The sequence below is a fragment of the Pantherophis guttatus genome, chromosome 4, assembly GCF_059756535.1.
Source record: "Pantherophis guttatus breed Tessera chromosome 4, ASM5975653v1, whole genome shotgun sequence".
Classification (NCBI taxonomy): domain Eukaryota; kingdom Metazoa; phylum Chordata; class Lepidosauria; order Squamata; family Colubridae; genus Pantherophis; species Pantherophis guttatus.
Window position 1 is genome coordinate 35375413 of NC_142066.1, and position 13635 is coordinate 35389047.

At 38.0% G+C, this 13635-nt stretch overlaps 1 protein-coding gene across 1 annotated transcript; it reads right to left on the reverse strand.

Annotated features, from left to right (window-relative positions):
• Positions 1–392: 392 nt before the first annotated feature.
• LOC148113995 (vomeronasal type-2 receptor 26-like) lies at positions 393–12639 on the reverse strand. The gene is made up of 6 exons (XM_087893604.1): positions 12497–12639; positions 11463–11754; positions 10088–10948; positions 8709–8936; positions 2939–3065; positions 393–1252 (listed from the first exon to the last, which is right to left on the reverse strand). Exons 1-6 carry the CDS (start codon positions 12637–12639, stop codon positions 393–395), a joined length of 2511 nt encoding a protein of 836 aa, XP_087749730.1.
• Between the last annotated feature and the right edge of the window lie 996 nt (positions 12640–13635).

The window sequence follows — 13635 nt, forward strand, 5'->3', positions numbered from 1 at the left end:
AATTAATCAGATATTTTCTCTTTGATTTCAGTGACATATATGAACTATCAAGAATTTTAACCCAAAGATTATTGTTTAACTCATTCCTAATTTAAAGTTTTTTTTCTATTTCTGCAATATTTGCTAACATTTCAAGAATTATAGCTTACATAGGCAGCCAAATTAGTTATTTCTCCTAAAAGTAGAAAGAATGAAGCAATTTTTGAAATGTCAGTTTGAGACATTACTATATTTTTAAACTTGCTTCTCTTAGGTTTTAAATAGCTGTAATAGCAGGAAAAACTAATGAACCTATGTAAATGAATGAAACTTGCTTAAAACTGTTTCTTCCAGCCCATATATTTTGCCCTTTTATTACATATTTATATTCTTTATTAGTTGCTTCTTACAGTTTATAAGAAAATAATTATATACAATTTTGGACAAAATATGCAAACAAGTAATCCAGCACTGGAAGCCAAAATGGAGAAGATTTCCACAGCCACCATGTATTTACCCTTGGTGCTCAGGTAGGTGGGGACAAAAGAGATCCAGACAATACAAAACACCAGCAAGCTGAAAGTGATGAACTTAGCTTCATTGAAAGTGCTGGGTAAGTTCCTAGCAAGGAAAGCCACAAGGAAACTAATGACAGCTAAGAATCCCAGGTAGCCCAGAACACAATAAAACAGAACGGGAGATCCTGTATTACATTCTATCACAGATTCCTCAATGAAAGAATGAATGTCGCAATCTGGGAATGGGGGAGCAACATAGAGCCAGACAGAACAAATCATTGCTTGAATTAGAGAACAAAAAAGAACTACAGAATTGGCCAATCTTTTGCCCACCCATTTTCTCATTCTACTTCCCGGTTTGGTGGCCATGAAAGCTACAACCACCGTGATGGTTTTTGCCAATATCAAAGAAACAGCCATGGAGAAGATGATGCCAAAAGATATTTGTTGGAGGTAGCAGGTGACAGCATGTGGTTGGCCAATGAATAGGAAGGGGCAAAGGAAGCAGAGGAAGAGACAGATGAGCAGGGAGTAGGTGAGATCCCGATTGTTGGCTTTGACGATGTGAGTATTTCTGTATTTAATAAAGATTCCTAGCACAAAAACTGTGATCAGAGAAAAAAACAGAGACAAAGAAACTAAAATGATTCCCAAAGGTTCATGATGGGAAAGAAAATTAGGGATCTTAGGAAGACATAGATTTCTGCCTTCATTTGCATATTGATCTTCTGGGCAACTGTAACAATCATACGAATCTGAAAAACAGAGTAGTTGCCATTGCTGTTCATCAAATATATCACACGGAAATTGGCTAAATAACTAGAACAGAAATAGAAAAGTGAACTCTTGTCCTTCTTCCTGCTTTCCTTTTTAAGTACTTCATTATATAGATCAAACTAGTTGGATGTATCAAGATGACAAATTAATTGTAATGAATTCAACCAGTTCAGGCAACCAGTTCTTATGATTGAGGATAATTTCAATATTTCAGTAAAAAAAACATACATTGATTTTTGTTACAGAAACACCAAATTTGCAAATGAGATGCCACTGGATATTCATGTACATCTGTGGCCACATAACATCTATACAAACATATAGACACACAGACTCAGTCACACAGTCACACGTTTCTGCATGGTTTTGCCTTGCTGGTTCAACAGAAGCCCCAGATTGATTGGTTGAACACCTTCTGCTTCATTTATAATTTTCAAATTAACATCATTGCAAGTTGTGAAATATTGTTATATAGTCAGGCAGTCCTTTGCCAATAATAAATAAATATACAAAATATTAAATATAAATTGAGATTAGAATTGGGATTAAGAGTAGAAAGTGTCATAAAGGAAAAAAAAACAATTCATCAGACATTCTTATTTTTCTTTCTTAGGAGGAGTCTGGCTGAGTAGTGAAAGTTTTCATATTGGAGTTTTACAAAGCAGGACTGCAGGCATCTGTTTAAGGGGGGAAATGCTCCTGGTTCAGACCGGATCGTCCAATCCGTTAATGATAGCGGTGGGTAGTTCAGAGAACCGGTAGCAAAAATCCCTGCCCCCCTGCCCATGCCCCCCCAATCACCCAGTCACCCACTTGCCCGCTTGGCCACTTGCTGCTTCTTTACGTCTCACTCGCTTTTCCGGCCTTGCTTCGCCTGCTGCAATCCCTGCAACCAATTGCATCAGCTAGCAACTGAATCTACCTGCCTGCAATCAATCTCATTGGTGAGCAACTGAATCTGCCTGCCTTGTGCCTTCAATTGGGTAAGTAACTGGGTTTTTCTTTTTGGGGTGGAGCTTTAGAAAAAATAGTTAATTGGTTTTTTTAAAAGAGTTTTATTTGTTTTTAGACATAGCAATTTAAAGTTAAGGAATTTTTAAATTTAGCTGCTTTTATCTAAAAATATGAATAAAATAAAATAATAAAATAATATATTTGTGCAGCTTTCTGAGATTTGGTGTGTTTCTGTAGTGTTTCACTCTAACTACACAAACACACAAAATCTCATAAAGCTGTATGTGGCATGTTATGTGGAAAAAGTGTGAAACTTGGTTTCTGAGCTTTTTGGGGCTGTGGGTCAAGTGCAGCTGCTTTTACATTGTGTGTGAGTCAGTTGTTTTGTGTGTGTGTAAAGTGTGAAAGTTGGTTTTTGAGCTTTTTGTGGCTGTGTGAGGTTCCTGCTTCTTGCAGGGGCCATTTTGGGTCAAGTGCAGCTACTTTTACATTGTATGTGAGTCCGTTGTGTTGTGTGTGTGTGTAAAGTATGAAAGTTGGTTGTTGGTACCTCTTATTGTTTTGTGTACTTTGTTTATTATTTTTATTTTTTACTATTATTGACCACGCCCACCCAGTCACCTGACCACCAAGCCATGCCCACTAATTAAGCCATGCCCACAGAACCAGTAGGGAAATTTTTTAGATTTCACTCCTGATCTGTTTCTTACCTTTTTCATGTGATATCTTCTCTGTTGGGCATTGGATACAATCATAGCAACAAAATGGCTGTCCTTCTTTCTTTTTCCGGCTATATCCAGGATGGCATTTATCATTGCACACTGCAAGGGGCAAGATCTAAGTATTGAAAATTAAGACATTTAAACAGTTTATAAATAATTAGTATGCCTTAGATTAAGTTCAGAGAAAGAATGTGATGTATTTTCTTTCAGGTCAATCAATCAATAATATTTTTTAAAGAAAGTTTGCAAACCAGAACATTGTTTTAATATTTTTGTTATTAATTTCAATTTCCATATTATTGTTCCTTGTATCTTATACTTCAATGGAACAGTTTCTGCAAATATAAGTTTTTCCACTGGTGATCAGTATTTATTTCTTCTACTATTTCTAGGTGATTTGTAAATAGAATAGAAGAAATTAAAAAAATTCTAGAAATTAGAATATGGGTAAAATGTTTTAGGTATGGTAAATATGTGATTAGTAAAATATAGTCAGAGATAATAACAGTTGATATTGTATATTGGTGAATGGATCGTCATATTTTGTCATATATTTGAAGCAATTTTATAAATATTACTTTGTACTATTGTATTATTTGTTACCAAAATGGGGAAGCTACAACTTTGCAATTATCACATGCTAGTCTAGCTTCCTAGAAAAATGTTTCATTGGTTACTTGCTATGTAGTATCATAAAAGCAGCAGATTCTAGAAACAATACTTAATTCCTTAAAGAATGTATCTCCTTTAATCATGCTATTTATCAGTAACCTTGGTTCTGCCATTTATTCTCAGCTGAATCAACCTTAAAATGAATGTATAAATATCATAAATCATTGGTACTAATATCATTGGTATATTCATCAATTCATAATTTAAATTTTAATTGACTGTTAATTAACTGTGCAATACAAGTTTTCTGGAATACTCATAGTAAAACATCTTCTACTAGTTCCATGAATAGTTGTAGGCATATTCAGACCATTTAGAATGGTCAACCAGGGAGTAGGTCATCCAAGGATGCGTGAGATCAATATACAAATCCTTACTCATCTATGAAAATTATTAGAAGACCCTGACCCTTTAATACACTCTCACTTTGTTAAACCACAGCATTTTTTAGTAGTAAAAAAAAATAGTGATGTGTTTCTATAGACCAACATGGCCATCTTAAAAGAACTGTGAAATAAAAATGTAATTTAAAGAATCCCTAAGTTTTGAAAATACTGTTTTCTACTGCCATATTTATTTTTAATAATTCACTATCAAGCTTGTTGATCAGTTCTTTTTATTATTATTATGATTTCATTGATGTAATCAAATTTCACTTGATAATATTTGACCTATCAGTTGAATAAGACTGTATAAATGTTACATACCCAACTATGATCCAAACTTCTATACAATAGAATCTCTGGTCACGAAGGCTTCTGACCACAACCAAATTGGGTTCCGACCAAAAAATTCACAAAATTTTTGAATCTGGTCACAAACACATACTCGGGTGGCGATCAAACACAGCCGTGGCCGATTTCCCCTTCCACATCATAGAGAAAGTACTGATCTGCTGAACAAACTTGTCTGCCATTCTACATGTTAAAGTTACCCTTTAGTCTTGTTCTTGCTGGCTTCTTGCTTGTTTTGTAAGATTAACTTTCTCCCCAGACAGGCAGCCTCTCTCTCCCTCTCCTACCTCTGCAGGAGAGCTGTATGATGCCTCAGAAACCTTGATTGCAGATTTTCTGTTACTGTTGTTTTGCGTGTGTGGCGAGGGCTGGGAACAGAGTCAAGCAAGCTCTGCAGTTGAGAATCCCGGCAGCTTGGAAGCCAGGATTCCCCCCACTCCCAGCTCCCATCCTCTTAGTCCCAAATCCCAAGCAAGGATTCTTGTCTGCCATTCCATGTTAAAATTACTCTTTAATCCCGTTCTCACTGGCAGTTGAAGTGGCACCATGGCGACCTCTGGGAGCTGCAGAGAGTGGCGGCTCCAGAAGCAGGAGCAGGAGCAGGAGCAGGAGCAGGAGCAGGAGCAGGAGCAGGAGCAGGAGCAGGAGCAGGAGCTCACAGCCTCAGCAGGCCAATGACAGAAAGATCCTGGCGCTTGGCTTCATAGCATGGAAGGAGAATGTGTGTTGGGCTGCTTCTACTCACCAGGGCTTCCTTGCAGAGAGGAGGGCAGGAGGAGTGCTGCATGAGCCAGCCCATCCAGCCCAAGGCCGCCTGACTTCCTGCCTAGGTTGTGGGAGAGCTGGGCCGAGAAGAAGGCAGGAGGAGTGCTGTGCAAGCCGCCCAGCCCAAGCCCGCCTACCCTCCCACCCAGATTGTGGGAGAGCCAGGCCCCTAAAATGGCCAAGAGGAAGGCAGGAGGAACGCTGTGCAAGCCAGCCAGGCCAGCCAAACCCCGCCTGCCCTCCCGCCCAGGTTGTCGGAGAGCTGGGCCCCTAAGACAGCCAAGAGGAAGGCAGGAGGATCTATCAGTGTTATTAAAAGATTTTACATTTTACTATTGCACTGAGTTCTATGGCATAATTAATTATCTTTGTGTTTAAAAAATCTTTAAAAAAAACAGTATTTATATACAGTTCATAGCGGTCTGGAACAGATTGATCATATTTACATACAATCAATGGGGAAATCAGGTTGCGACCAAAGTTATGGAACGAATTATGGTCGTGACCAAAGATTCTACTGTATCAGGATCAATGCTTTCCTAAGATGTTTGACCTACAATGAAGGAGAGATCAACATGGATAACGTAGAATCAAAACACAGGACACAAAGCAAACAAGCTCACTCCAATGATTTATTAGACCAGGAGTCCCCAACCTTTTGGACCTCAGGGACCACCAAGTTCATAATTTTAAATTCTGCGGATCACTGTGGGGGGGAGGCTCAGCTGCCTTTTGGGCCTACCTCTCTTCTTCTGCGAGGCCTCCAGGTGGGAGGCCTGAGAGAAAGTGCCTGGCCCAGGCACACAGCCTGGAAACCTCTTTTGTATTCCTTCTCTCAAGAAGCTTGGTTAATCTAATTTGTAAGACAGTGGGTGAATAAGCTAGCTACAGATTGATTAGTTTAAGAAAAGGGATTTTTAAGTGATACATTTAGGGGAGTGGAGGAAATGGATAGAGTGGAATAAATGTTAAATTAGATTTTATGGGGAGCCCGCTTTGAAATGTTATTAAAGTAGGACTTATTGTATAGTTTTAAAGTGGAAGGTGGTTTTGAATTGTTGCAATAATGCATAGATATAAAACACTATTATGCTAAATTAGAGTTATTTTATAATAGTTATAGTATAATGTGTTTGTTTTTTTTTGTTTTTTTTTTTCTCTTCTTCTTTTCTGAAATGTATGGATAAAGGGGGATTTATAATACTCTTAGTAAGTAAAGGTCAGTATTTTGAGGAGGGAGTAAGTAATCTGTTATGAATTAGGGTTTTTTTTTGTTACGAAGAAGTCACAGGGGGGGAAGGGTGGGGAGGGGGGGTTAGGGAGGGGGGTGAGGGGGGGGAAAAAGGGGGAAAAATTTGTATTTGAAAACCTTTTCAATAAAAAAAAAAAAAAAAGAAGCTTGGTTAATCTGAATAAAGGAAAACAAAGATGGGCAGACGGTGGCTTGCTGACATTGGTGGGAAAGTTGGTCCCATATTCCAGAAATGTGATAGTCACAGGACTGGCCCTTTGGTCATCCCAGAGCAGCTCCACCCGGGTGCACTGGCCTGCAGTGGAGCTGCCTGCTCAACAGCAGGCCAGTGCACCTGGGTGGAAGAAGCTGCTCCAGGATGGCCAAAGGGCCAGTCCTGTGAGTACTACAGCTTTGGGATATGGGACCGGTCCGTGGTGGGCCTGGAAATATCCTCCATAGGGGTGGCACATGCAATGTGCAACTTTGCAGGTGGTGCAATGTGCAAAAAGGAGCACAGCCCTCACTGATTGGAACAAGATAATGGTGGTGTTGCAGGAGAGGGGGGGGGATGGGGGACGGTCCAAGTGGCGGGGATAGGGAACGGCCCAAACGGCAGTGCCGATGGCTGGAAGGTGCGGGAGTGAAACACTACTTGCATTTGGGCGGCATCAGCATTTGGCCTTTGCCGTGGTATATTTGCACCAGCCCTTGTCTCCTGCCGCTTGGGGCTTGGAGCAGTAAACTGCGTCCAGGAAGCTTTTTTCCATTTTATCATTTCTTCCCTACATTACAGTACACTGTTCATAACTGTCCTATTTTAAATTTAATCAGCATCAACCTAGAATCTTAACCAGTGCACCATTACTATTTTTTGCATAACATAATCAAGGCAATGCAGCAAAGAAAGCAAAGCTAGCAAATCTCAGTTCCCCCGCTTCATGCTAAATTTCTTTTAAGAATTTATACTCATTCCCATTTTAAATGGATAGGCATATTCATGCCTGGGATTTATCCACCAATCCAATACAAAGAGAACTCTTTAAAGCCTGGTGTTTCTAAATCTTTGTTTTTAAATCGCATAGGTAAAAAAAAGCAGGTTGGAAGCAAATAGAGGACTTGGGAAAGTAATGGTTAGGGGAAAAAAATCAATGAGAAAAATGGAGATGTCGGGAAAGGGACAGCCGATGTAAATAATAATAATTTTTAAAAATCACAACCACAGGGGATTTGGGCAGCTAATGCTGGAAAAGCGAACTTTGGAAATCACCAGCTGGGTATAAAAAGAGCTTTCTTTTTTTCAGAAAGAGCTGCAGAGAAAGAAGGGGAAAGAGTTAGGCAGGAGACAAGCTTTTGTGCAAAAAAGTCGGGCAAAGATACCCTACTACCAGGTTTCTTCCTCCTCTTCTTAGAACCACTGCTGCTCTTCTTCCTTTTTTTCGCAGCCGTAGCTACCCAGCCTCTGAAGATCCAGTATTTCCACCTCATCCAAAAGGCTGGCCAGGGGCAGAAGGATAGAAGGGATGGCAAGGGCTCCGTAGGGTCCCCTCATGGGGGATGGCTTGAAGTAGATGAAGGGCTCAGTTTGGCATACAAGAGCCAGCGCTAGGCTTGACCTGTCGACTGGAGTGGAGCTGCTGTAGGGGACTGATGAGGTGGCGCTTGGGGCTTATTTATTTGTATCCCACCTACATTATTTTTATAAATAACCCAAGGCAGCGAACATATCCAATATACCTTCCTCTTCCTATTTTCCCCACAACAAACCTATGAAGTGGATTAGATTGAAAGAGAGAGCGACTAGCCCAACTTCACTCATCTGGCTTTCATTGTTAAGGTGGGCCTTGAACCAGGAGTGAAATTCACTTACCTTCCCTACCAGTTCGCAAATGTGTGCGCATGCGCAGAGGCTTAAAATGTCACAAAAAAGCCCTTCTGTTATCTACAGTACAGAGAACAATGGTCTTCATTAGAAGAAATATTTGCATCTTTAGATTCAGGGGTTTTGATGGGAATGTTCTGATAAAATTTTCTATAGGCTACATGAGTTATAAGCTAGGACCCATTTTTTCAATTAAACAGTCAAACAAACAGTCCCGTTTATCTGAAAACTGATTTTCTCCACAATAATATTGGATTGAGAGTCAGTTTGGTGTAAGCAGGGAGACCATGACTTCTAGTTCTCACTTAGACACAAAGTCTTTGGAATGACCTTGGATAGTCACTGTCTCTCAGCCTTAGGAAGGAGGTTATGGCACACCGCTTCTAAAAAACTGCAGGGATCTTTCCAGGCAGTCTCCAAGAATCAAACATGATTGATGGGGAAAAAACTTTTTCTCATTCAATCTAACTTCACCTGGTTAAATTGTCCTTGCCATGTAATGATCTCCTTGGTAATATTGACCTCTTTGCCTGGTGAAGCTATGGGATCCATTCTTCCAATTTTTATTCTAATGATAGATTGGTTTGGAAAAGCAAGCCAGTTGATGATGTCAAATCTAGTTGCTAATTCTCCATTGGTATTAAAATATACTTCCTCTCCAGCACTGTTGTTAAATGAGATGCTCTTCATAAAAGAATAAAACTGTAAGAAATTAAAAAAAGGAAGTCTATCATACTGAAAGTGGATGAATATATGCACACACACACACACACACACACACACACACACATTTATAAAGTTCAAAAATTACACCCACACACCCATATCCACACCCTAATATCACTTTTCCACATTTAGAGATTTTGCCTAATCTGCATATAGTTTGTAACTAATTAATTTTATGACTTGCTGGAATTTATTTGTGGGATATTTGGAAGATATTTAAACTTATCTTGGCAGAGTACAGCAAAAGAAGCCAATAAGTATTGAATGCATTGATACAGGAATTCTTGAAGAACATAGACATGAAATTGCTGAGCTACTAGGAAAATGTAACTTGTCCTTAATTTGATTCTCAATCCCAATGTAATGATTTTTTTCACTTGTTCATAGATAAACTTGACTTTGGAGGAAACAGTGAGCTGGCCAAGTTTGAAGATAAAAAACATTTTTTTATTCAGGGTGATAAAAATCAAAAGTGTCTTTCTCTCAGTTTGCTAGATAAGAAGATCAAATATGGCTACAACATTGAGCAGAAATATCAAGGGAATCCAGAACTCTAGCTAGAGAGGGAAATGGAGAAAATGTGACAGATGAAGGCAAACCACTTCTGTTCTGTTGCTAAGTAACTGCATGAATGCATTACTTCTTATTGTAAGGGATGCAATAATTGTTTGGGATGCAAGGGAAAAAGACAAGAAGGGAAGATATTTTCTCTTTCTCTCTTAATAAAAAGTCATAATTTGCCAGAGAAATGAATGTAAACAGAGAAGTGGAGGAGGATGAAGAGGAAAGAAACTCAGTGCCGTGTCTTGAATAGCATCATATTCAAGCAGTGGGCAGTCACTCATCCAAAGAATTGACATCAAGACATAGAATTGATATCATATACTTTGGTGGTGTTTATTCAACCCATTCAACCAGTTCAATTAATTTGACTTTTAAAACATAAGTGTTACAACAAGAAGATATTTGTGTGTGAAGAAATAGTTGCGCATGAAGCATGGAAAACAAATGCCATTTTCAATGAAGGCATCAGGCATCTAAGGAAACCAAATGCTCTGTCCAATTGATATTCTCACAGAGACTAGTTTTCCCATACACGAAGAGCTGATTTTGATGTGAAACATTACCTGCCAATGTTGCAATTTGAGATGATCACCTCCCCCTTCATTTTTCCTGGATTTAAGTTTGGATCTTGATGAGTGCATGGCCTGTAAAGCATGTGCTATGGTGTGGGCTGCATTGTAAATGTTATAGCTTTGGCCAGTCATGCTCATTTCAAAATATGGTCCAGGAATGTTCTTTAACTCTTCATCTCCACTGCAGATTTTCTGTCTCTCTTTAACCAACTCAAAGTCTGATAATGAACAGTTAAACGAATTCTCCCAGAAGACTCTGATAAAACCATCTCCTTTTGGATAAAGAGGATTTAAGCTCTGAAGGAAATTTTGGAATTCTACCAGCTCACAGAAGTGATGACTGAATGACAAAGCACCATGGAAGACTTGGGTGTTCAGTCCTTGCTGAAATGTGTGTGATGCAAAAGACCATTCAGCAGTCATAATCCATACCTTACTTATATTTGCTACTGTCATACCCATCAGTATTGCCATATACATTAGCCCACTCAAAGCAAACACAGTGTGAGTCTGTGCACTTACAATAACAACATTGGTCTTCTTGAAAGAAGACAACATTATATCCACATGTTCCAGCAAGGCTGCAAGGTCATACAGAGCAGACAAGGTAGATGGGATCCTTTCAATAAAAGCAGTACAGATGCCACCACGAGAAAGCTTTGGTGTTAATGTTTGGATGAAATCTGTTCCTTGATCATCATCCCTTGCAATAATTCCAATCCACGTCCATTGAAAATACAGAAGTAGCTGGACAATTCCAGTATACTGAACCTCTTCATTCGGAACCATCTGGTAGATAGTAGGAAACATAGTTTTGTAATCCTTTCTAGAAGCAAGGAAGGAATATGTGAACTGTGGAAAAAATAATATTTTTAAATATAAGGAGAGTTTAGATAGTCTTATATGCAAATTAACTATAGTCTTACAATATGTCACAGAAGTGAGTACACCCCCTCACATTTTGTAAAAATTTCAGTATATCTTTTCATATGACCACACTGAAGAAATGACACTTGGCTACAATGTAAAGTAATGAGTATACAGCTTGTATAACAGTAAATGTGCTGTCCCCTCAAAATAATGTAAAGTAGTGAATACACAGCTTGTATAACAGTGTAAATATACTGTTTTGGTATCTATATATCTTAAATAATGAAGGCTAAATCTATTACAGATTTAAAAGGGATACAATTAGGAAATTGATGTCATAAGTAATTTTTTTCAGCATCAACATGAAGAGAGATTCTTGTTCTTTTCTGAATTTACCTGAATTCTAAAACCTTACTTTCCGTGAAGAAATGTTTCATTTTTAAATGACCAGGAACAATATAATTTACTTTCTGCTTGTTTTTATTACTATACTTACCTGTGGAACTTTGTAAGGGCTTACAATGTCAGATATATGGAAAGTGGTTTCAGAGTTAAGTCCTCCAATGACAGATACCAGATTCTTTTGAATCCCACAGTTGTAGTTTGGAACAAATCTATGCCAACTGGACACAAAATCCAGGCTGTTTTGGTAAGTCATCTTTGGCTCAAAATAGTTGTCATAGATGTGGAATCCTAAACTGATATTAGGTAATATGCTGGTGTTCTCATTGATCTCTTTCACAGCAAACACCAAAGATAGAACATGCTGATAATTCTTCAGGACTATGCTAAAACAATCATACAAAAAAGTATGGCAATAACAATAGCATTTAAGAGTCAGCATATCATCCTCAACAATCTGGGTCCTCATTTTACCCACCTCAGAAGGACGGAAGGCTTGAGCTGGTGAGAATTGAACTGCCGAACTGCTAGCAGTCAGCAGTCAGCAGAATTAGCCTGCAGTACTGTGTTGTAATCACTGTGCCACCATGGCTCCTAAATTGAATTTATTCTTAACTTGTCTGGAAACTGTGTCTACCTCTAGCAAGAACCTCCAAAATTTAGTCACTGTGGAGACCGCCTTATATATACTATAAATTGACAACAAAGAAAATGCAAATAATCTAGGTTTCATGTAACTTTTTTTCTCTCTGAGGCCCAGTTATTTAAATATGAGGATACAGAGTTTTTTACAATAAAGAATGGAATGACTACTCTTTATATCCAATTATTATTTTAGCTACTGGATGCAGAAAAGAGGTTAGTTGACATGTCAAAGGCAACTATCAATGGAATAGAATCATGGATAGGCAAAGGAGCAAAGAAGAAAAGAAAGGAAATATGTTTTTTCTGGAAAAAGAAAGTTTACATAATTTGATTTGCTTTTAAACATTCTATATCATCTTCAATGAAATAGCTTGCTTTTTGGATATATTATAAATACTGAAGCTAGATCACTCTGAAAATATAGTTCACTATAACTGCTTTCCCTACAGCTTCTTATATTTATTGTTATAGAATTGTTCTTACATGGGTTTGTCTGTAGATTTTGTTTCTGGAAATTCTTTGAAAGTTATAAAGTCACCAGGAGAAAAAAGATGAGAGACAAGCCCACCAATGACAAGGTCTCCTGGCTGATAATATTCTGGTGGGAAAGAAAGATCACCTTTCATGCTGCACATAGAACTGCATAATCTAGATTCAGCAAGAGGTAGCAACAAACAAAGATAGAGGAAGAAAGGAAGCACTTTGATAGAATAACAAATGGCCATTTTTTATCGTTATTTATTGCTTCTTTGCAACTGAATCCGATTCCCATCTAAAGAGTGATGCATGCCTTAGAAGAATTATTCAGAACTTGTATACTGATCCATCAGTCTCGTCATCCAGCATGCAGGAGGTTTCATCACTTTTTCACCTGTGATACCTTACTTTTCTAATAAATTGATAAATGCCTTGGTAACCCTAAAGACAACTAATTAAAGGAATGGTGTATTCTGTAAGGCCCATAGTGCTAGCCCTAAATCAGGAAGTTAGGTTATATGTTTTTAGATTTATTTATACAATAATGGACACTGAAAATTCAGTTTGGCTTTGGATAAAAAAAGTTTCATTGGAAGTAATTATAGGGTTCATGATTAAGTCTCCAGTGTATTATATTCTTAGTGGAACCGTGAAAGAAAACATGTTTGCCACCTGTTATGTTAAGATAAGTAGTAAACTTTCCATGGTTCATATTATTAATGAAAACTAATAATAATATAACAATATATTTATGAATAACTTAATAATTAAGCAAGAAAAATCTAATGTTTGTAACAGTTAAATTGGAATAAAATGAAAAATGTTTAAATATTTGTGCCATCCTAATGTAAATGAAGTGGGCTCTGATAGATGACCACTGGATAACTTTCTATTCACTCTATTCTAAAAAGCAATGCATCCGGTTGGAAAAAGTACAAACTCAACCAAAATCCTTTTGGTTCCTCTAGGAGGCCTCTAAGTTGTCAGAAGAAAGGAACATTCTAATGACATACAGCTTAAAGGTTGGTTAGGTCAAGGGGATCCACATGAGTTAAAAGTTATCTATCGTCAGAAGATGATTTGAGTCTATGTTTCAGTAATCTACAAAAAGAATTATAACTGTTTTGCAAAGAAACTCAGTAATT

What these genes read in the sequence shown, in the direction of transcription:
- LOC148113995 (XM_087893604.1), bottom strand. Translation starts at nt 12,639, where the DNA reads ATGAAAGGTGATCTTTCTTTCCCACCAGAATATTATCAGCCAGGAGAC. An exon ending in GCCCTTACAAAGTTCCACAG is followed by an intron (nt 10,949 to 11,462) that starts GTAAGTATAGTA and finishes TTTTTTCCACAG; the next exon opens with TTCACATATTCCTTCCTTGC. An exon ending in TCAAATTGCAACATTGGCAG is followed by an intron (nt 8,937 to 10,087) that starts GTAATGTTTCAC and finishes AATTTCTTACAG; the next exon opens with TTTTATTCTTTTATGAAGAG.